The sequence below is a fragment of the Macrotis lagotis genome, chromosome 1 (assembly GCF_037893015.1).
Source record: "Macrotis lagotis isolate mMagLag1 chromosome 1, bilby.v1.9.chrom.fasta, whole genome shotgun sequence".
Classification (NCBI taxonomy): Eukaryota; Metazoa; Chordata; class Mammalia; order Peramelemorphia; family Peramelidae; genus Macrotis; species Macrotis lagotis.
In genome coordinates this window covers 389,834,453-389,859,274 of record NC_133658.1, presented here as the reverse complement: position 1 = coordinate 389,859,274, position 24,822 = coordinate 389,834,453, and the positions used below count along the sequence as shown (strand labels likewise).

The window sequence follows — 24,822 nt, the reverse complement described above, 5'->3', positions numbered from 1 at the left end:
GATGTCTTCCTACTTTCCTAATTTTGTAGCATCTACTGTGGAGGGCGGGATCTCCCAGGGCCTGGGGACTTGGAGAGAAGCCTCGGGAGGCACAACAGTTCAAATCGCGCAACCTGGCAATGACAGTTCATGACCTACCTGCCTGCCTGCCCGCATGCCCTTCCCCCCACTCCACCCCGGTCTCTGACGTCAATATGCGCATGCGTGGTTCTATCGAGACGCAAGCAGCCCTCAGGGCTTCCTCGCCTTCTACATCCGGGTCGCAGTGACCCGAAGCCTTTGACTTCTACTCGAAGTAGTGACTTCTAGCGTCATTTTTCTCTCTAGGGATTGCCGTTTTTCTCTCTGAGAACCACTGCGGCAGCTTTCCAGTCCCTCTAGCTGTCTTCGCCTCGCCAACGCGACGTCTTTCCTAGCTTCCGGTCGGGACGCCTCGATCCACTTCCTGTTCGTCACTTCCGGGCGGCGCCGCCGGTTCCGGTGTGGCAGGTTCTTGTATCCGCCGCCGCTGCCAGTCGGGACTCCGTTCCAGGTGAGGGGGCGGGACGCCTTGCGTTGCCCCGAAGTGAACTGACGGAAACGGGGGTGGGGACCTCCGTGGGAAGCCGGGCCGTTCCACGTCCCTTCCCTCCGCAGCCCGAGTCTCCTCTTCCGCAGGGACCCCGGCCGGAGGCCGAATCCGCCGCTGTCCCGCGGGCTTCCTGTGGAGATGAGCCGGATGGGAGGGGAGGGAGAGGAAGGGACTTGGGCATCGGGGAGGCGGGCTGGCCCCCTCCCCAAGGCCCGGGCCAGCTTCACCATCCCCCTGACAGACCATTTGTTTCCTCACGTTTTTCTCCAAGCCTTTACAGAAGTCCTGCTCTCCCGCTTCATCTTGGCCACTCTTCCCTCCCCTCCCCCCCATTTCTATTCCTTGTAACTCCCGCCTGAGGGGGGTCTCCAGCCTTCCGCCTTCCCTAACTTGAGGACTTCACGAATATTAAGGCGCTCTTGCTTTTTTCCCACCTTTTCCGCTATGCCTCTCAGTACGGCCGGTCGTTTTCTCCATAACCTTGCTATTAGTGTAACTGCAAATTCTGGCTAGGCGTCTTATCATTAGAGAAAGTATGTGTATGTGTAACCGTGTGTCTGTTTTTTCCAAGTTCAGTGCTTTGCAGAGAGCAGATGTTTACAAAATAAATGGTTTGTTCAATTGGATTCCCCTGCCCTTTTCCTTCTTTTACTGTTGTCTTTGAACTTTTCTTCAAAGTGTGGGTTGTAGCATGTCATTTATAGACCTATTACAAAATGACTGGAGGTTGTAATGCTATGAAAAGAGCCCTGGATGTGGAATCCGAGGACTTGCATTCCAATCCCAGCTCTGCTACTCTAGGGCTTGTATGACTTGGGTCAAGTCTAATTCCTTATCTTTTTTGTTATCATCTAGAATATGAACAGGTTATACTAGATATTCTCGTAAGGTATCTTCTATACTTTCTTCTAGTTCTCCAGCCCGCCTCACCCATGCCCATTCTTTCCTTTTCTAGGGCTTTTGAAGATAAATTGCTTGATCGCATGCTTCAGGGATGTCTGTCTGTCAGTCTGTCTCTCTCTCATAATCAAATGGGGTGGACATAAATATTCTTTTTTACAGTTATGCTAGTTTGAAGTTCTTTTTTTTTTGCTTATATTGTTCATTTGTTTGATGTGGTAGTTTTTCCCCTAAAGTTTTTATGAGTTTTTATAACTATTGATAGAAAATTTTCTAGAGAGAAAAGTTAAAAGACAAACCTTACTGGAAATCTAATTGTGTATATCTAATTATAAACTTAATGCATTATTACTGCTTTGGTAATTTTCATTTTAACATATCTTTTGAATCTTTGAGCTTTAAAAAAAAGTCTTTATTAAGGGGATTAAGAGAAAAGTTACTGTTGTTACTTTCTGCATTGTTACTTTGTTGACTTTCATTTAAAGATATATACTACAAGATCTTAGACCGTAAATGACCTAATACAGTTCAAACTTTTCATTTTACAGAAGAGAGAACTTTTGAGGCCAATGATTAAGTGATTTACATAGTCACACAACAAATTAATATTGGAGTTGAGATTATAAGACCAACTCTTAGAACTCCTTACTTGGTACTCTATCTTTTTCCTCTGAGGATCATAATATTTGAAGCTTGAAAGAACCCTAGAAATCATCTAGTTCCTTTCCCTTCTGTTTTACAGATGAGAAAAGTGATACATAGAGGTTGTGACTTGCCCAGGAATTTGAAATCATAGCCCTAGGGCAGCAGGTTTGAATTAGCATCCATCTGTTGGATGTTAGTGTTTGTGAATATTTAGATAACTTTTATATTTATAGAGGATGATGTTAATTTTAGTACTTGTACTACCAAACATGGTATATACTGTAATTGGCAATTCACACATTTGAATTTTTTTCCATCAGAAAGAAATTGATCATTTTTATGCTAAATAAACAAATCATTTCATTTTTATTCAGCTTTATTGGGGCTCATAACATTGAATAAGTAACTGAAGTAGAATTTGGTATCTTGAATTATATTGATAATGATTTTTAAAATTATTTAAAGTTCAGTAAATTTTGTTCTAATGTTAGTTTAGTATGTTTAGTTATATTCTTACAGCTAATAGGTCATGTTTCTTTCATGCCAACACTAAGTGATTTTGAAACTCAGAGTTTACTTTTATCCTGCCATTTGCTTGTGTAATACAAGAAGAGAGGAGGAGGTAAGGAACTATATTTTAGAAGATTTCAATTAAATATTTCATTAGCCAAATGAATTTATAAAAGTTACATTTTTTTTAAGCCAGAGTTGATTTAGGAAGAATGAGTTTATAAAAAAAATCTTTTAAGTGCGAAGATATGAGGATGATGACATATGGGAGTGAAGGGAGAGAAATGCATGAGGCTACTGAATAATAATATTAGAAATAATCATTTTAAGGTACCATATTTTAAATAACATTTCATCAAATTGCAGAATACTATTCAGGTCTTGTGTGTGTGTGTGTGTATATATATATATATATGTATTCATTTTTAATTTTTTATTTGCCCATTCTTTCCTTTCTAGGGCTTTTGAGGATAAATTGCTTGATCGCATGCTTCAGGGATGTCTCTCTCTCTCATAATCAAATGGGGTGGACAGGAATATTCAATAACCACACTTTCTGAAGAAGATACAGTATTCGACCTCAAGCAGTCCCTCAAGACACTTACAGGAGTGCTACCAGAACGACAAAAGTTGCTGGGTCTCAAAGTTAAAGGTAAAAAATATTCTTTTTTTTTTTAAATAAATATTTGCGTAGAGCTTTCTACCCTTCTTCATTGAAGTATGTATGTAGATTTTATTTAATGTTACTGTAATATTTAAATGTACTTTTGCTTTAGTACAGTGTTTTTTCCTTCTGTGTTTGCATCTTAAGCAGTACAAATCAACCTGTAACATTTTAGTAACATATGTTATATGAAAATCTATATAAAAGAATTATCAATAATGATAAGGTTACTTTTTATTTTCTTGAGAATTACCAATCCTTAGCCTTATAGTTATTTTTACTTAGAGTTCAATTTCTTGCATAGGTTTATTAGGTGAAACTGAATCTAGAATATTCTTTTAGTTTTCAGTTTCTCTTAAAGTTCTGGGTCTTTTGTTCATCCCATATAATTTTTTCTGCTTTTCAAATGAGGATGGTGTTCCACTCACATCAACTCTGTAAGGGCTTTTCACAGCATTTTATGATATTTAGCTTATGTAATAATAATAACAATAATAGCTTTGGAAGAATAAATTTTATGTAGTTGTAAAAGTGGTGACTGTATGGGGGGAAGGGTGGTGTTGTGCTTGATTCTTTTTGGAAGGGTATTTTCTTTATTTTAAGTTAGTAAAGGATGAATTTATAAAGGTAGGATATTTTATTGGGTAAAGGGGAAAATAACACCAAGATCAGCTACTGCTTATTAGTATTTTAGACATATGGCTATTAATTTACATATTTCTATGCCAGTTTAATTTCACCTGCTGTGAAATTGTACAGATTTTTATTTTAGGGTTTGTGTCATGGAATAGTGAAGTTGGCTTTTGAACTTTAGTGAAAAAACAGTCATTTGCTTGTATTGTAGGCAAACCTGCAGAAAATGACGTTAAGCTTGGAGCTCTCAAACTGAAACCAAATACTAAAATCATGATGATGGGAACTCGAGAGGAGAGCTTGGTAAATGTTTACAAACCATTTGTTCCTTTGAAGATGTTACAATCTACATTACATTGTTGTACCATAGTTATAATTGTGATAAGGCTGTCACAGTTTAGCAGTAAATTAAAAAAAGTAGCATAATATCATAGGCAAGGTATTAACTCATAGCAGAACATAAGTAATTATGTTTCATATAGAGCCATATGTAGGTACTAAAGTAGCTGGAATGGGGATCATATTTAATATATCAAATCTTAGAGTGAAATTTGTTATCTTTAGAAATCTTCCACGATATGTTTTGAAAACATTGTCCCTCAAATTGTTCACTTTATTTGAACTTTAAATCATATTTTTAAATAGATAAATGATAGATAATTTTGGTATAATTTTTTAAAATAAAAATGACAAGAAATGTTAAAATTGAGGCTATGCTCCTTTTCCATATTTTTAGGAAGATGTCCTAGGCCCACCACCTGACAATGATGATGTTGTCAATGATTTTGATATTGAAGAGGAAGTAGTTGAAGTAGAAAATAGGTAAGTTGCTAGTACTTTCAGAGAAAATTGGATTAAATATGAAAAGTGAACACTTCAACTATATTTTTACTTTTTGCATTAGGGAAGAAAACCTACTAAAAATTTCTCGAAGAGTTAAAGATTACAAAGTGGAAATTTTGAATCCTCCCAGGGAAGGAAAAAAACTTTTGGTTCTAGATGTTGATTATACATTGTTTGGTAAGTAACTTGATAAGAATTTTCCCATTTCTTTTTTTTTAAGCAGTATAGTGTTTTGTATGCAGTATTTTTAAATTAATATTTTACTTTATATCCCTATCCTTTTTACTTATTAATTTTGCCAAAAAGATTTTTAGATTTTAGAATTTGTCATGTTGATTTGGAAATTAATTACTTCTAAACAAATTGTGCCATGCAACAGTGCTAAATGAATGTGTGTGATAGAAAAATTAACCTATTGCTGTGTTACCATTTGTTTATTAGAAGTGTATTTGCAATCAGTAAATAGTAAATGAGAGTTTACTCAAAATTGAAACCGGTACATCAGTGAATTAGCCTTTTTTTTTTAATTGAGGAAAGCTGGTTTCCTTCCCATCTTGATTTGAAACACTAATGTGTAAATATGTTTATATTCCTACTTGGCAAAATGTAACTCTGAGAGCAGCTTTATTAAAAGGATAGTATTCTTTTAGAATTTATGATGTTAACTTATCTTTAGATTCCAAGGAAATAATTTTTACCACTAAAGAATTATTTGTTATAGTGTGTGTGTGTGTGTGTGTGTGTGTGTGTGTGTGTATACTTAGATCCATGCTTTTGTTTTTTTGTTGTTTCACTCATATTTCTATTCATTAAAATTCATTTCAAAAGATATTGAGCATACACTATTTACAATACATTTTACTAAATCTTGAAAAGAAAAATACCAAAATAACCGATTCCTGACTATTGCCCTCAAAGTGATTTTTATTTAGTAGAAAAAAATAAAAGATATGGAACATTTTAAGTGCCTAAAAGAGGTAAAGAGAGAATTAATAGGAAGAAGAGATCTCTTCTAGTCAAAGGATTAAGAAGGCTTCATGGAGTGCAGTAGCAGAACTGGGTTTTGAAAAAAATTGATAGAATTTCAAAAGTGGATATGGTGGGGAAAAAAAGGGAAGAAGGAGAAAGAAGAGTATTCTAGGCATATGATACATTGTAAGTTACACAGTGCAAAGAGGCAAGATATGTTTATGAAAAGATAAGCAATCCATTTTGGACAGCATATGGCATATAGATTACATTAAGGGGGAGTAGTGTGAGATAAGACTACAAAGGTAGTTTGGAGTAGATTGTACAGGGCCTTGAATTTCATTTTGAACTTGAATTTGTTTGGGTTTTGGGAGCTGTACAATTAGAGATAAGCATAATAAAGGATTGGTTTGGTTTTTGGGGAGAAATGCAATCAGATAAGTGTAATAAAGAATAATTTTGAAGTGAAGTTCAGGATGAATTAAAAGGTGGGATAAATCAGAGTTAGAACAGTTGTATGGCAATAATCTTAAATTAATTGTCTCACAATTTTCTTAATTTATTTTTTTTTTTTTTAGATCATAGGTCCTGTGCAGAGACTGGGGTAGAATTAATGCGTCCATATCTTCATGAATTCTTAACATCTGCATATGAAGATTATGACATAGTTATTTGGTGTAAGCTATATTTTTCACATAAAGATTTTTTTGCATATCATTTAGCCTTCCTGAATTCTAATTCTTAAGCCCATAAATTGCTAGAAACCTAAAAAAGAAGACCCCTTTTGGCTTGATAAAAGAGTAGGAGAATTGTTAGCTTGAATGGAGGATTTTTTTTTTTTACTTTCTTATATGGTACAATATGGTGCTTTCTGGGATTACAGGGGGTAAATCAGGACCATTTTCTTTATTATTCTAGTCTTTTAAAATGATGACATGCTTTAAGGGGAAAAATGTTATTCTCCACAGAGCATGGTGTTAGATTAATGTTTTGATAATTTTTTTCTATTTAAGTTTTCTACTGTCATAAATATATGAATTATAAAGTATAGTTTTCTGTCTGCATATTTGTCTGCCTCACTATTATTCCCATTGTAGTGATAACAGCCCTTAAAGCTTTAACTTTTGAGTTAAATTTTTCCATTGACCTTAAGTATTTTTTTAACCTCACCAAAGTTTTCATTTATTGACCTTTTTTTCCCTCCCCTAATATTTCAGTAATGGTTTCCTTCGTTGATTTTGTATCTTTTATGGACAGAGTACTATACTACTAGTTTCTGGAGGATAAATAAAAAAATTAAATAAGATATGGCCCTGACCTTCTTAGAGGTTATTCCATAGTGGTAATCTGCATGTCTTGTTCCACTGTTCTTTGGACCAGAAGAGCTTGACTTTTATTTTGCTTTGGACTACTTATGAACCATTATCTGAATATTTGGAAAATGAGCACTTTGTACATATGTATTTTTTTTAGTTTTGTTATTATCAGGAAAGGCTGCCAGGCTCAACAAATAATAGGTTTGTCAACCCTGGCAGAAGACTGATTATGGTTGAGTTGTAATCAGTTGCCAACACAAATGGGATTACACTTGTACTTGTAACAGTACAACTAGGAACTCTTGTTTGGTAGCATTTGCATGAATGAGATAGAACCCTGGGTACCCCAAAATATGCAAATATGTGACTTGAGTACTAAGGGAATGGTACTATTTCTTAAAGGGAATTTACAATCTGACTTAATAAGTGTTCTTCATTTGTAATTATTGTAAACAAAGGATATGTGTATTATATAGATATTAGTAGCATAGATTTAGAGCTGGGAAGGATCTCTGAGGTCCTCTAATAGAAAGAACTGGAGAATGGTCTGGGATTGAATCTAGCCTCTCCTTCTGTGTGACTTTAGGCAAGTCATTTACCCTCTGGACATCATTTATTTGTCTGAAAAAAATGAGTTGATTGAACTTGATAAATTGGAATTCCTTCCACCTCAAAGTCTATTTTATATATATATATATATATATACATATATATATATATATATATATATATATATATATTCTACACAGTGGTGCAGAGTTTTCTTTCTTGAAGATATGCCAAAAACAATTGGTATGGTTTTTTTTCTGTTTCTTTGAAGATTGAAGATAATTTTTTATAGGCAGTAATAGATACCTAATATGATTACTTTGCCTGGATCATTTTTTAGAGGAAATCTTGTTTATACAAGAGATAGAAGATTTTACTATTGCACAATTTGAATTTTTCATGTATTTTGTATTTTAGCCGCTACAAATATGAAGTGGATTGAAGCTAAAATGAAGGTAAATGTTAGAAAAGAACTACCAAGATTTCAGTTACTAGAAACAATAAAAATGTACAGTTTTAAGTATTATTAGAATAAAGTCAATGAAATGAAAAAGTAAAACTACATTTATAGGGGAAGAGATATTTTTAGTTTATTTGAATTTGATACTTTTAAAATTACTTTTCCAGTGTATCTATTTCTTACCTATTGTGTCTATTTTATCTCTTAAAATGTCAATTTTAGTCTCATTTATTATGATTGAAAAAGAATGGTATTCTGGACAAATAAGTTAATGTTTTTCTTTTTTTTTTTTTTAGTTCATCTTTATCTACACTTCTGATTTTTTAAAATTCATCTAGTAAGATTTGTCAGCTTAACAGATTGTTGGTCATATGGCTATAAAAAATTTAATATGCAGGAAATGACAGTTGGAATTTCCCCATAATTGAGCCGTTGTCTCTATGCATTGAAATTATGGGGGGGGGGAGCAAGCTAAGCAGTGGGGAAGAGCATCAGAGTTTTTCTTAAACAATTGTTGCTTCAGTAATGTGTATTTTTGTTTCTAGGAACTGGGAGTAAGTACAAATACAAACTATAAAATCACCTTCATGTTGGACAGTGCTGCTATGATAACAGTGCATACCCCGAGAAGAGGCCTAATAGATGTAAGAAGTGTTTTTATTTGAAAATGTATTTACCTTTTGTTATACTTTCCTGGGTTCCCTCAAAATATTAAAAGAATTAGAACACCTTTTAGTACATTGAGTACATCTTCTGTGTAGGACTTATAGAATCCCAAGAACTGAACAGAATAAGAAAACAAGAGCAGAATGGGACACTTACAGAGCATCTGATAGTTATCAGAAGATTTATTTAACCATATCAAGGGAGAGAGATGCAGAACAGGCAAAAGATTTCCTATGGTGATACAATATTGAATGATTTGAATGCAAGTTCTTTGGCTTTGTGTTGTTTATGGTAGTCTACTGGTTAGAAAGCTGAAGGAGGAACTTTTGCTTTGACTTTGGACTCATGAGACTAGGAAGTTTTGTCAGAGACCTCTGAGTCATTAGTTGCTTGAATCAGTGAGATTCAAGGATTGTCTCAATGCTTTTAAGGAAAAACTAGTCTAGCCCATGTCTGGGAGAACCTTATGAAAAGCTAAGTCATCCTCTATGGCAAGATCCTAGGAATATTGTTTCTGTGGCAGATACATTTTGATTTCACTTGACAAAGGAAATGCTCACATAAATATAATTTGAAGTATATGATACTTCACCTTTATATTCTTTTGGTTAGTAAGGGACCAAACTGATATTACAGAATGATCTTATGAATGTATGCAGAGGGATAGAAAAGTAGCAGATAACTTTTGATTTCTGTCAGTGCAAGAAAATTCAGTTAAGGAGAAAAAAATCCAAACAGCCATTCTCTGTCTCTTTCTGTGTGTGTGTGTGTGTGTGTGTGTGTGTGTGTGTGTGTGTGTGTTCGTGTTCATAGCATATTTTTATTTTTATTTTTTTGTTTTGCTTTTTAGGTTTTTGCAAGGCAATGGGGTTAAGTGGCTTGCCCAAGGCCATACAGCTAGGTAATTATTAAGTGTCAGAGACTAGATTTGAACTCAGATACTCCTGACTCCAGGGCCGGTACTCTGTCCACTGTGCCACTTAGCTGCCCCCTGTTGATAGCATATTAAATTGACAACTTCATAGCAAAGAGACCATCAAAGTTCTTCTGGACCACAACTAATGATTCATCTTTGAGTGTGTGTGTGTGTGTCTGTGTGTGTGTCTGTGTGTGTATGCCACCACAATGAAAAAAAATTAGCAAAATATTAGATATTATAATAAATTAAGGGACAGCTAGGTGGCATTGTGGATAGAGCACTGGTCCTGGAGTCAGGAGGACCTGAGTTCAAATGTGACCTCAGACACTTAATAATTGCCTACCGGTGTGACCTTGGACAAGTCACTTAACCCCATTTGCCTTGTTTTAAAAAAATCACGTGAATAAATTAAGGAGGATCTTATAAACAAGAACAAAAACATTTTCCTACCTTATGTAAAATTGTGTTTTATTGACATCTGAAATTTCATGTGTACTTTTGACTGTTGACATCAAGAAAAATATAATGATCTAGAGAAAGTCCAGAGAAGAGCAACTAAAAAGATAGACCAGCTCTGTATGGATAGATTAAAATGATTAAGAATCTTTTTTTTTTGTCAAGCATTTAATAAGTGCTTATTATTATATATACTAAGCACTAGTAATACAAAGAAAAGTTAAAAACATAGTCCCTACACTTTAGGAATTCAGATGGATGAGACACTATGCAAATAACTGTGTGTAGGTGTATCCATGTGTCCATGTAGATATCTTATCTAGTGAAGGTAGAAGGTAATTTCAGAGGGAAGTCATTGGTAGTAAAAAGGATTGGGAAAGGAGTCCTATAGAATTTAGGATATGAAGAAAAGCCAGAAGAGAATTTTTGTTTTTGTTTTTGGGTTTTTTTGCAAGGCAATGGGGTTAAGTGACTTGCCTAAGGCCACACAGCTAGGCAATTATTAAGTGTCTGAGACCAGATTTGAACTCAGGTACTCCTGACTCCAAGGCCAGGCCAGTGCTTTATCCATTTCACCACCTAGCCGCCCCCAGAAGAGAATTTGAAGAGATTTGAAGAAAGCTAGGAAGGCTAGGAGGAGAAAGAATATATACTCAGCATTAGGAACAGTTATTACAAGACTTAGAGACTGGAGACGGAATGCCATGTTGGAGGAACTACGAGAAAGTCAGTGTAGCTAGATTATAGAACATATAGATGATGAGGAAAAATCCTGTTGAAATAAGAACTTAAATTGCAATTTAAGTCTATGAAAAGTGAAAATGAAACTTTTTATAGCAGATGATAAGTGAGTATATCAATATGTAGATAAATATTTTGTTTATACCAAGAGGTATTTTGGTTGTATTAAGAAATAATTTGACAAAATGATAAATGACTGCTAAAATAAGCTGATATATACATAGCCTGAATCTGGACTCCATTATCTCATAGCATGTCCCTTAGGCACCTTGTTAACAAAAGACTATACAGATCTAGTATTATTCCAATGTGGTATTCTCCAAATATTTTTCTTTAAAATTTTTAAATTTGTATTTTTTATCCCCCAAATTGCAATTTTAATGCAGAAAAAGATTTAGTAAAAAGAAAAGTTGGTCAACAATAGTGGATAGAGGGGAAAGTTGAATAATAGGCTTTTTCAGAATGAATGAGAATCTGTATTAGTGAACTTTACTTAATGATTCTGTCTACCATACCACACTGTCATCAGTGAATTGGCAGTAGTAATGTTTAAGTGGTCTCACTCAGTCAAGAAGTGATTCTATTAACTAATTTAAACATTGCCCCAAATAATAAGAAAAATAGAGATCAAAAGAGCTCTGAGGTTTCAGCTCACACCCAAAAATTGTCAAAGAAGGACTAAGTAGGCTTTGGAGGTGTTATGAAAAGATTGATATTCTTTTTAAAAATTTTTTTATTTTTTATTTTTTAGGTTTTTGCAAGGCAAATGGTGGCTTGCCCAAGGCCACACAGCTAGGTAATTATTAAGTGTCTGAGACCAGATTTGAACCCAGGTACTCCTGACTCCAGGGCCGGTGCTCTATGCACTGCACCACCTAGCCAGCCCAAAAGATTGATGTACTAAAATGTCACTGGTAGAATTGTGAAATGGTCCAACCTTTATGGAAAGGAATTTGAAATTATGCTAAGAAAGTAATTATGTCCATTGTCTCAGAGATCCTGTTGACAGACACATAGCCCAAAGAAACAAAGATAGAGGGGCAGCTAGGTGGCGCAGTGGATAGAGCACCGGCCCTGGAGTCAGGAGTACCTGGGTTCAAATCTGGTCTCAGACACTTAATAATTACCTAGCTGTGTGGCCTTGGGCAAGCCACTTAACCCCATTTGCCTTGCAAAAAAAAAACTAAAAAAAATGGGGAAAAAAGAAACAAAGAGAGAAAGATCTCATATTCAGCAGAATGTATATATAGAACTTTGTATGGTAGTATAGAAATGGAAACACAATTGATGCCCATTGATTGTGGATAGCTAAATGAATTGTGATCCATGAATTAAATGGAGAAGCATGGAAAGACATAAACTAATGTAAAAAAATGACTTAAGCAGCACCTTGAAAACAAAATACACAAATGATTGTGTAATTGCAATAACCAAGTTTGAAACTGAGGATGCAGTACAAAAATGTACTTATTTCTGATTTTTGCAGAGACAAAAGCCTATGGATGTGGAGCATTGCATATGTTGTCAGGTTAATGTGTAGGTTTTATTTGAATGCATTTTTTTTAGGTTTTTTTCTTTTTGCAAGGCAAATGGGGTTAAGTGGCTTGCCCAAGGCCACACAGCTAGGTAATTATTAAGTGTCTGAGACCAGATTTGAACCCAGGTACTCCTGACTCCAGGGCCGGTGCTCTATCCACTGCGCCACCTAGCTGCCCCTATTTAGATGCATTTTGCCACTATTTTTATTTATAATTACAATGCATAATTTAATTAGGGACAGACAGAGAGATAGTTTCAAAAATTACATAAATACAAGAGATTTCAATAAAAAATTTTAAGAGTGTAATGGATGAGTGATACCATAAATTAAAGGAGCACAGAAGAAATCTTTCAAGTCTATGGATAGGGGAAGAGTTCATGAACAAAGATGGGTTCACAGGAGGTAAAATGGACAGTTTTAATAACATAAAATTTAAAAAGTTTTGTGCAAACAAAAAATTAAGCTAAATTTTAGCTATAAGCAAGAAATTGGGGAAAAAGTCTTTGCAATAGATTTCTCTGATAAGTCTCAATTCTAAGATAAATAGGGAAATTTGAATCATTGAATCATAAGAACAAGAGCCATTTTCCATTTGATAAATGGTCAAATGATATGAATAAGCAGTTTTCAGAGAAGAAATCCTAGCCATCAATAAAGTAGATGAAAAAAGTCTCTAAATTATTAATATTTAGAGAAATAGAAATTTAAACAACTCTGAAGTACCATTTTTGAACACATGAGGTACATCCACCAGTTTAGTGACAAAAGAAGAAAATGACAAATGATGGAGAGTCTGTGGGAAAAACAGGTACATTCTTGTACAGTCAAGAGAGCTGTAAACTTGTCTGGCCATTCCAGAAAGCAATTTGGAGCTAGTAAATTATGTATACTCTGACCCAACTATGCCACTATTAGATCAAATTAATTTTAAAAAAAGTGAGGCAACTAAAATGGCACAAGTGGATAGAGCACTTGCTCTGAAGTCAGGAGGACCTGAGTTCAAATTTGACTTCAGATATTTGATAGTTACTACCAGTGTGACTTTGTGGCAAGTCATTTAACCCATTCATTGCCTTGCAAATTTTGCCTTCCCCCCCAAAAAAGAAAAACAATAAAAGGATACATGTGCTAAAATATTTATGAAGACTCCTTTTGTGATAGTAAAAAATTGAAGACTGAAAAGGTAATCATCATTTTAGAGAATGTATTATAGTATATGAATATAGAATATTATTGTATTGTAAGTAATGATGGAAGGGGATGATTTCAGAGAAACCTGGAAAGACTTGTATGAATTCATGCAAAGTGAAGAGAATAAAACCAGGAGGACAATATTATTGGAAAGTCAAACAACTTTGAAAGACTTAGGTGCTATGGTCAGCAAAGTGATAACCACAGTTCCAGAAGACTCAGTGAAGCACGTTACTCATTTCTAGGTTGAGAGGTGATAGCTTCATAATGTAGATTGAGACATATTTTGGGGAGAGGAACTGGTTAAGGTGGGAATTTGTTTTGACAAACGAGTTGGTTATTTTTTTCAGTTTGGGTGGAGGCTGAGAATTAGGAGCTGAAAAGAACATGAAATTAAATTTAAAAAAATAAAAGTATTAGTGGGTTAAAAAAGAACTTTAGAAATAAGAAAGTTTTTGAAACCATTTGTTTATAAATATGACTTGCCACCATAACATACTATCATCTCTCAAGAAGGAGCTCCTGTCTTTTTTAAATATATTATCTCTAACAAATTAAAATATATTATCTCTACCACATAAAAATAAAAATGAAAGTTTTTAATATTTCAAAATTTTGTAATTATGGAAACACAATAAAAAAATGAACTAAAATGTTCCTCATTAAGACACTTTTGGGTATCAATCAAGATGACATGATTTGGATGTCAGATGAATAAGAGAAGAGATCCAAAAGTATAGGACCACATTTCACAGGCCATGTGAGTAATTCCATTTGGGATACATTTTAGAATTTATGAATGATTTTCTTATTAATCAAATGAATGACTCGATTTTATATTAGGTTTTCATTTTACTATTTCCAAGAAATTACTTTGTTTTGATATCAATGAACTACTGAGAAGCTGATTTCATGTTTTCTTATTTTGAGGAAAATTGCTGAGCATCATAGTTTTTTTTAATTAGTAGAATTTAGAACTTACTCAAAATAGAAACTCCAATTTTCCTGTTAGCCTTATTTGTTAATTTGTTAGGCAGCATGTAAAATGAATGCTATTGCCATTTGGCATTACAAGTTGCTTCAATTATTTAAGACTTTGAGGGCTTATGTAAACAAAACTTCCTTTTTTATCCTCTAGGTAAAACCTCTTGGAGTTATATGGGGAAAATTTTCAGAGTTCTACAGCAAAAAAAATACCATTATGTTTGATGATATTGGAAGAAATTTTCTTATGAACCCACAAAATGGATTAAAGGTAATTAAGTCATTCTAATATTACTTTACATGACCTAGAAGAAATGGCAGTTACAGAAATTTGAAGGGACAATTGTTTGGAACTATTCTTAAGACCACAGCTGAAAGAAGCTTAAATTGATTAGAGAAATTCATAAAATAGAATAGTTTGTTTCCTTACCATTTATTTTTCCTAAACTCTTCATTAAAAAATCTGAATGTCAGATTAAAAATAGCATTTGAAAACTTGAATCTTCACAGTTTAATTTTATCATATAAGACATGTATAGCAAACTATGTAAGGTAGTTAAAAATGCCTCATTACTTCATGCATTTTATATGTTTGAGTCATGACTCTTTGATTAACTAACTCATCCAAGGTTTTTTCTTTTGTTTGTTTTTATAAATTAGCATGAAAGTTCTCTAACTGCAGAGCAGCATATACTGGCTGCCATTTGACTTAGATCAAAACTAAAATCATCAGATTATTATCATAAAATAGAAATGTTGACAATAAAATTTTTAGTTCTTACCCTGTTTTTCCCAGCAACACATAAGAAATAATTAATTTAAAAACTTAAGGCAAGCAAATTTTTGATGCTTTCCTCACAGATTGACTTTGGGCAAGAATGCTAATCTATTGAATTAATGGAATACATTTGAAATTTGAAGGTAGTATAATCTGTATTTGGTAGTGATGACTAACTTTTTAAGTAAATAATATGTAATGCTTAGGGGAAATGCCCTTCAGGAATTTGAAGGTCACCATGTACTTAGAAGTATTTGCTTTTTTCAACAAATTTTTATCGTAATACAAGAGCAATATTTACAAATTTTTGCTCATATGAACTGGAATATAACTAATGGGTGTCAATTGCATGACCTTTGAGTAGAAAAAATTCACTCTATTGGATGATAAGTGTTTAACCTAGTATTTGCTTGAAGTAGAGAGTGGGAGAGCCATTGCCTCATTTCCCTTTTAGATCATAACAGTTATTTGAAAAATGGTCCTTAAATCAACCCTAAATTTGTTTCTTTGTGTTTTCAACTCCACTATCCCTAATTCTACCCCCTGGGACCAAACAGAACAAGGTCTTTGAATATTTAAAATTAGCTATCATGTCCTTGAGTCTTCTTCAAGTTAAGTCTCAGTTCCTTCAAGCAAGTAGCATGAATTAGAGGCCCTTCACCATTCTCATTTCTTTAATTTGAGTATCAATTCCCTATTGACCTTTTTTTTTAATTATTCTTTTTAGGTCATTTTCCTTTCCTTTACACTTATTTGTTCCAACCCGGTTGAACTCCTAATCTGCTTCTAATCTAATCTAATCTGGTTCTGTCATTTCCTATCTCTGTGTGTTCTCAGAGGCCATTCTACTTGTCTGAAATATACTCCTCTACTCTACCCATAAAAGCTACTCTACCTTTGAAATACAGCTTAGTATTTACCATGAAAATCTTCCTTGTTACTTCATTTAGAGCACTTATTCCTTCAGGTTGACTTAGGACACTTTCCTAGAGCTTTGCTTTTTATCCATCACATTCTACATTATATGAAAATTATTTGCACAACTGTCTTAATATGTTATAGTAGAATATAAACTCTTTTAGGATTGGATTTCCATGTTTTCTCTCTTTTGTTTCCTCAGTTTTTTCTTTAATACCTTATACACATTGTTATTGAGTTTTTCAGTCATGTCTGACTCTTTGTGACCCTGTGGACCATAGCATGCTAATGCTGTCCTTGGAATTTTCTTGACAAAGATACTTGGCAAAAAGTGGTTTGCCATTTCCTTCTCTAGTGGATTAATAAGGCAAACAGAGTTTAAGGAACTTGGCTAGGGTTATTCAGCTAGTAGGCATTTGAAGCTTTAAACTCAGGTTTTCCTGATTCCAGGCCTAGTGCTCTATCCCAGCAACCTTTTATCTTAAACATATATTTGTTGAAGTGTGGTGGAGTTGTTTTGGGCAGCCGCATAGTTCACCTAAACCCTTCCTCTTGATTGATTGATAGGTAATACACAGTTCTTGTTTGTGCTTTTTGCTACTGGCTACAGAATGAGACATGAATGAATAAAGCCTATTTGAAATCATTGCCAACCTTAGTTTTGAATGGTAATCTGTATAATTTAGAGTGGTGACTTTGCTTAATTTGTTCAAACTAAGGGCAGATCAACAAAGACACTGCAAAATAATATATTTTTTTAAAAAGTCGGTACATAGATATTTGAAGAAATTGTGACATAAAATAATTCGTGAACTTTTCTGAAGCAGAAATTCTTAATGCTTTATACTTAATCTAAAAAATATGTCCATGAATCCCTAGTTGAAGAGAGGATAGCAGTAATAGTTATATATAAAATTTTTTTTGCTGAAAAACACATAGGGGAGTTTGTCAGTTTTTTAGTTTACAGAGATGAAATGGAATTTACAATTTGAAGTTAATGTAGTCTAGGCTTATTACTTAGTCCCAGATTCTCTCCTATAACTCTGAAATACTATTTATAAATAAATTTTTTCATTCTTTTTTCTTTATTGAACTCATCACATTATCCTTGACATTCTGGCATAATGAGATTAGATTGTATTTTGGCTAATTTTATCTAAATGAAATTATTTACATTTGTATTTAAGTAGTATAAGATTTTGTTGAGAAAGTTGTTTGAATTTTAGAAGAGATTATACAGAAGAGTAGAACTGCTATACAGATTAGTCCCTTGGGGGATACAAAAATTAGAAGAAAGAATTATATTTTCATTCTCTGAACTTTAAGATAAAGGATGTGACACAATATTGTTGGATTCTGAAGAGTTTTCATCGTGCTCTAAGATAGTTTAATGATCTGAGACTATGTTGTTATTAATGTTCAAAGTAAATTTTATAAACTTAATTATGTCTTGTAAATAGCAGAACATTAAAGGATTGCTATAGATTTCCTTATCTCAATCTAAGGTGTTGAATGATCTTCTTTCCTAATAGATAAGGCCTTTTATGAAAGCTCATCTAAATAGAGATAAAGATAAGGAACTTTTAAAGTTAACTCAATACCTCAAGGAAATAGCAAAATTAGATGATTTTTTGGAACTGAATCACAAACACTGGGAAAGGTAAGTACTCAGTTTCCATTTTTTCTCTTTAAAACCAACATGTTTACAGAATTAATTAGGAGACTCCTCATATGCTTGACAATTTAACTTCATATTTGTTTGAAATGGGTCAGTCTTTTAAGTTTTTTACAATTTAGAAACAAAAGAGAATGTTTTTTCCCTGACAAAACCTCACCTTTTTTTCAGAAACTCTTCTAATTATTTTGATGCACTAGCAGTATATGCTTTAAAAAACCTATAGAATTTGGAAATAGCTTGTCCTAAACTTCCTCTCTGAGGAATTTTTATTATTATGATTATGATCATCTTTATTTTTCCCATGAAGAAAATTAAATCTCAGAGAGATTAACTGAGTTTATTTAGTCAGTGGCAGAGCAAGAACTACAAACTGGCTTTTCTGGTTCCCAGGCTAGACTTCTTTCTACTCACCATAATATGCCATTTATAGTGGAAAATGTAAAAAAAGATTTGGAACTTTATACAGTAGTTTAATGTAATTTCATTATAACAGTAAAAAGCCTTGCCTCTTATTATCTGAGCATCTTTTTCCCTTTCACATTCATGATTATTTTCATTCTTTTTTTTTTTATTAAGGACAAAAAACTTTAATGTTTTACTGTGGCTAGCAGAAGCTAAGGGAGGAGAGAATAAGGGATTAGCAGCAGCAACAGCAGTAGGAGGAACAGGAGTCCACCATCAGGATATAGGCAATAAGGAGAGGTATAGGGACAAGAGAGTTTATTTGGGGGGAATCATGCTCCCCAAGAGTGGGATGACTTCCCAAAGGAAGACCACACCTCAACTGAGGAGAGGGTGAGCTTTTAAAAGGGCAGGAAGATCAGGTAATTCAGTATACCTTGATGGGGCTGTAATTTAGAGATCAGAGATAAGTAGATGAGGGGTTGAGATAATTAAGGACATGTGAATGAGGAGCCTTGGCATTCAGGCCAGGGCAGGAATGACCTTTTGACTCATTTGCTACAATGATTGTCAGCCACAATAAGGTTTTTAAAAGCATTTTGAAGTGTATGTATATATCATAGAAGATCAGGGGTTCTTAAGTCAGATAATTGTGAACTCATTCTAAAAAATATTTAGATAATTGAATTTTAATATAATTGGTTTCCTTGGAAATCATGTATACATATACATATATACATACATATATATATATATATATATATATATATAATATTTTATATATTTAAGAGATTTATTCTGAAAAGGAGTCCATCAAGTACCCTTGTAGTAGAGCTACATATTTATTTCTACTTAAGATGCAAATCCTTATTAATTTAAAGCAGGGCTAGGGAACCTTTTTTCCGCCAAGAGCTATTTGGATACTTAAAATGTCATTTACCTGCTATGTTTGGTCATGTAATGAATTCATCCCTAAAAAACTCCTAGATTTATTGAATTTTGAGTCCTGCATGTGGTTTGCCATGGCAGTGCCAAACCAAATGATCTGCAGTCTGGATGTTCCTTGCCCCTGGAGCAATACTTTAAGGTCATACTTTTTCTTAAATTTTTTTTTTAAAGGAAAGAAGTGTCAATTTTTTAGGAATTATATTTGAATTGTTTTGATAATCTTGGTGTGAGCTAACTTTTAAATCTTGATAATTTTATTTTTTGCAGGTATCTCTCAAAGAAGCAAGGACAATAGTTCTAAAATGCATTGGCATTTAACTGAAGATAATTGAGATCTATGGACCTTTCCTTGCTTTTATGCTAGATATTATGATCATAGTGCTGGACACTGAAGCAAATACCAGACTGACTGATTGCTTATACTTGGTCTTCCAGTTTTTATTTTATTTTATTTTGTATTTTTTTTGAAGATCACAGCAATAAGCTAAAAAGAAAAAAAATCCAGTTTCTTTTTGTTATATACACTTCAACATTACTATTTAAAAGTAATACCTATTTTTGCATTGCTATTAAGGTATTATTTGTAAATGTTATCTTCCCTACAACCCCTTCCCTCCCCCCCCTCAAAATTGAGGAAAGTATATTTACTAATTTTCCTGATGATGTCATTCAGTAACTTTGAAAACAACTTCAGACTTCAGCTTTTTGTTTTACTAAATCTCCAAAGACCACAACCCATCTTGAAACTGGAAAGTAAGATATTTTATATTTTAAGACCAAAAAATTCATGTAGGGAGCCAGTTTTGGTATTCTTTTAAATTACTAAGGTTCTCCATCCTTCTGTCTTAGACACAGTTTTCCTTCCCTGTTCCAATATTTAGGTTTCTAAATACAAACTATCTCAGTTTGGTTTGTATTTGTGTGTCAGTGTTTCTTTGTGTAAAATTGGAAAGCACCAGTCCTAAGGCAAATGTGCCATATTGGGAAGAGGTGGATTCCTGGAAAACTAATTACTGACAAACTAAATTTGAAGGGAAAAAAAAGTCCAGCTGTATTTGATGGCTAAGTAGAAACATTTCTGCCTAAAAACCATTGTCATAAGCTATTTTAAAGCACTAAATTTCAAATAGGACATGTCACAGATTCATCCCTAATAAAGCATGAACAAAAAGCCCTTGTTCTGTTCTAGTTAAAATCTTGTCCAAGTGCAAACACCTTGTCTCAATTGAAATACTTAGCCATACATTTTTCAAAAAGTCATTTACTTGCAATGCTTAAGCCTGCACTATAGAAGTGTGATGTGACTGCTGTTTTGCGTTATTGACAGTGTTACATTATACAGTTCTTGTATTTGAAAGAAGTCCGAGCCTTTCAAATAAACATGGTATATATTGTTCTTAAAGGGACTATAGCAGTGGTGTAAATAATAAATACCTTTTCTTAAAACATCGGATATCTGTTTTATGTGGTCATATGTGTTAATAATTAAATTTTTATGATTTGAAAAATGCATCAGTATCTTTTTATGTGTAGAGTAATGCAGAACAGGTTTTAGAAGCTAAAGGAAATACATTAAAGCCTTTCATTTTTATAAATGGATTAAAACCTTTTATTGTAGAATTCATTTTCATTTTGAATTTTTTAACCTGAGAAGTTACAGTGTTCAAGAACATGCTGTGCCTTCATTTTGAGATTAAAATATCATCAAAAGATAATGTAAATTCTTAAGCTACATTTAAACTGAAGATAAAAGTTTTTTCTTAATTGTTTTCCTCATCTTGGCATTTATATTTACTTGCAGACGATGTTATCACTATTCCAACCTTCGTTAGTGATTGATATGACTTGATAAAATTTAAAAACTGGTTATTTTACTGTTTTTTTCTTTTTGTTTTGCAAGGCAGTGGAGTTAAGTGACTTGCCCAAGGTCACACAGCTAAGTGTCTGAGGCTGGATTTGAACTCAGATCTTCCTGACTCCAGGGCCAATGCTGTATTCACTGTGCCACCTAGCTGTAAAACTGGTTATTTTAAAGAATTAAATTGCAACTATCTGGCATTTTATAAGTTGTTTCAAACGAAATAATGTCTAGTGAGAAATTGAAATTCATTAAAACAATTAAATTTTGTTTTCTGCCATTAGGTGGTGCCAAAACCCTAGTTAATCAAATAACAGAGGGGGAATTAGAATAACAAATTTAACTGTGTTAAGAGAATTTTCTGCTAAATACATTTGATGAAAATATATAGCTTATTGATATAAGGAAGTACAATTTCAAGATTTGAATCTTTTTTTCTCAAGAATTGACTGCCAAATAATAAAAACTCGGAGATCCAGAAAAATTTATTAAGGGAAAATGGTGGTCTAGTTAGTTGACTATAATAACAAATGAGTTATACTTTAAATTTTAAAGATACATGACTTTCCAATTTTCATCTAATTAAAATACAATTAAGTTTCTAACACTTAAGATTACTAGATACAATTAAAACTTTAATTTGGAAATAATTCAGGATTTTAATTACTAAGAGTCCTTATAAACATTAATTATACTGATTGAGTACCTAGGTGTCAATAAATTTTGGATAATTGAGTACCAGGAAAAATCTGTAACTCTAATGTGATTTTTAGATTTAGAACCTCTGATTTATGAATTTTTTTCATTCCATTTATTTCTTTAGGACGATTTTATTAATTTTGAGTTTTACAATTACCACCCCCATTCTTGCTTCCCTCCCCCATCCCCCACAGGAGGCATTCTGTTAGTCTTTACATTGTTTCCATGGTATACACTGATCTCAGTTGAATGTGATGACAGAGAAATCATAGCCTTAAGGAAGAAAAATAAAGTATAAGAGATAGCAAGATTACATAGTAAGATAGCAGTTATTTTCCCCCTAAATTAAAGGTAATAGTCCTTGGTCTTTGTTCAAACTCCACAATTCTTTCTCTGGATACAGAAGGTATTCTCCATTGCAGATAGCCCAAAATTGTACTCGGTTGTTGAACTGATGGAATGAGCAAGTCCATCAAGGTTGATCATCGCCCCCATGTTGTTTTCCTGGTTCTGCTCATCTCACTCAGCATCACTTCATGCAAATCTTTGCAGGCTTCCCTGAATTCCCATCCCTCCTGGTTTCTAATAGAACAATAGTGTTCTTTTACACACACACACACACACACACACACACACACAAACACACACACACATCACAGTTTGTTAAGCCATTCCCCAATTGAAGGACATTTAATTTCCAATTCTTTGCCACCACAAACAGGGCTGCTATGACTATTTTTGTATAAGTGATGTTTTTATTCTTTTTCATAATCTCTTCAGTAGTGGTATTGCTAGATCAAAGGGTATGTGCATTTCTGTTGCCCTTTGGGCATAGTTTCAGACTACTCTCCAGAAAGGTTGGATGAGTTCACAGCTTTACCAACAATGTATTAGTGTCACAGATTTCCCACATCCCTTCCAACATTGATCATTGTCCTTTATGGTCATATTGGCCAGTCTGAGAGATGTGAGGTGGTATCTCAGAGATACTTTAATTTGTATTTCTTTAATAAGTAATGATTTAGAGCAATTTTTCATATGACTATGGATCACTTTGATTTCCTCATCTGTAAATTGCCTTTGCATATCCTTTGACCATTTGTCAATTGGAGGATGGCTTATTGTTTTGAAAATTTGACTCAATTCTTTGTATATTTTAGAAATGAGTCCTTTGTCAGAAATACTAGTTGTAAAAATAGTTTCCCAATTTACTACATTTCTTTTGATCTTGGCTACAGTGGTTTTATCTGTGCAAAAGCTTTTTAATTTAATATAATCAAAATCATCTACTTTGTTTTTAATGATGTTCTCCATCTCTTCCTTGGTCATAAACTGCTTCCCTTTCCATAGATCTGACAGGTATACTACTCCTTGATCTTCAAGTTTGCTTATAATAATTTTTTTATGTCTAAATCCTATATCCATTTTGATCTTAATCATGGTATAGTGTGAGGTGTTGGGCTAATCTAAGTTTCTTCCATACTACCAATTTTTTGAACAGTTTTTATCAAAGAGTTTTTATCCCCAAAGCTGAATTCTCTGGGTTTATCAAACAGTAGATTACTATAATCATTTCCTGCTATTTCACTGATCCACCACTCTTTCTTAGCCAATACCAGAGTTTGATGACTGATGCTTTATAATATAATTTTAGCTCTGGTAAGGATAAGCCACCTTCTTTTGCACTTTCTTGACTTTTTATTGACTTGACTTTTTATTTCTCCATATGAATTTTCTTATAACTTGTTCTAATTCATTAAAGTAATTTTTTGAATTTTTATTGGTAGGGCACGAAACAGGTAATTTAGTTTTGGTAGAGTTGTCATTTTTATGAGCAGTTGCTGTTTGCCCAGTTATTTAAGTCTGATTTTATTTGTGTGAGAAGTGTTTTGTAATAGTTTTCAAAAAGTTTTTGAGTCTGCCTTGGAAGGTAGATTCCCAGGTATTTTATTTTGGCTGAGGTTACTTTGAATGGGATTTCTTTCTAGTTCTTTTTGCTGTATCTTGCTACTCACATATAGAAATGTCACAGATTTGTGAGGGTTTATGTTATATCCCATGACTTTTCTGTAGTTGCTAATTATGTCTAGTAGTTTTAAATGATTTTTTGGAATTCTCTAGGTATACCATCATGTCATCTGCAAAGAGTGAGAGTTTTGTCTCTTCCTTCCCAATTCTAATTCCTTTAATTTCTTTTTCTTCTCTTGTTGAGGTTAACATTTCTAATATGATATTGAATTGTAGTGGTAATAATGGGCAGCCTTAAACCCTGATCTTATTGGGAATGCTTCAAGCCTATCCCTACTGCATGTAATGCTTGATGGTTTCAGATAGATACTGCTTATTATTCTAAGGAATAAGCCATTTTTTCCTATACTCTATTGTTTTTAGTAGGAATGGATGCTGTATTTTGTCAAAAACTTTTTCAACATCTATTGATATATGATTTCTGATAGGTTTGTTATTGATATAGTCAATTATATTAAGTTTCCCTAATATTGAACCAACCCTGCATCCCTGGAATAAATCCTACTTGGTCATAAGTATTATCCTAGTGATAACTTGTAATTGATTTGCTAAGATTTTATTTAAGATTTTGGCATCTATATTCATTAGGGAGATAGGTCTCTAATTTTCTTTCTCTGTTTTAACTCTTCCTGGTTTAGGTATCAGCACCATATTGGCGTCATAGAAAGAGTTAGGCAGAGTTCCATCTTCACTTATTCTTCCAAAGAGTTTATATAGAATTGGAACCAATTGTTCCTTAAATGATAGAATTCACTTGTGAATCCATCTGGCCCTGGAGATTTTTTCTTAGGGAGTTCAATAGTGGCTTGTTGAATTTCTTTTTCTAAGATAGGTTTGTTTAGGATTTTAATTCTCTTCACTTAACCTGCACAACTTATATTTTTGTAAATATTTGCCCATTTCACTTAGATTGTCAAATTTATTGGCATAGAGTTGGGCGAAATAATTCCAAATTA

At 33.4% G+C, this 24,822-nt stretch overlaps 1 protein-coding gene across 2 annotated transcripts; it reads left to right on the top strand.

The window, feature by feature from the left end:
- The first annotated feature begins 243 nt into the window (after nt 1-243).
- Nucleotides 244-20,834, top strand: UBLCP1 (ubiquitin like domain containing CTD phosphatase 1). 2 transcript variants are annotated; one of them, XM_074212508.1, is made up of 11 exons: nt 244-532; nt 3,086-3,278; nt 4,135-4,226; nt 4,660-4,745; nt 4,828-4,943; nt 6,314-6,412; nt 8,018-8,055; nt 8,606-8,704; nt 14,712-14,828; nt 17,786-17,913; nt 19,549-20,833. In XM_074212508.1, the coding sequence occupies exons 2-11, from the start codon at nt 3,125-3,127 to the stop codon at nt 19,574-19,576; spliced, it is 957 nt and encodes a 318-aa protein (XP_074068609.1). In that variant the 5' UTR covers nt 244-532; nt 3,086-3,124; the 3' UTR covers nt 19,577-20,833. The 2 variants fall into 2 exon arrangements, with proteins under 2 accessions (XP_074068609.1, XP_074068610.1); XM_074212509.1 differs by lacking the exon at nt 244-532 and adding an exon at nt 572-2,738 and having other exon boundaries at nt 19,549-20,834.
- The last annotated feature ends 3,988 nt before the right edge of the window (nt 20,835-24,822 follow it).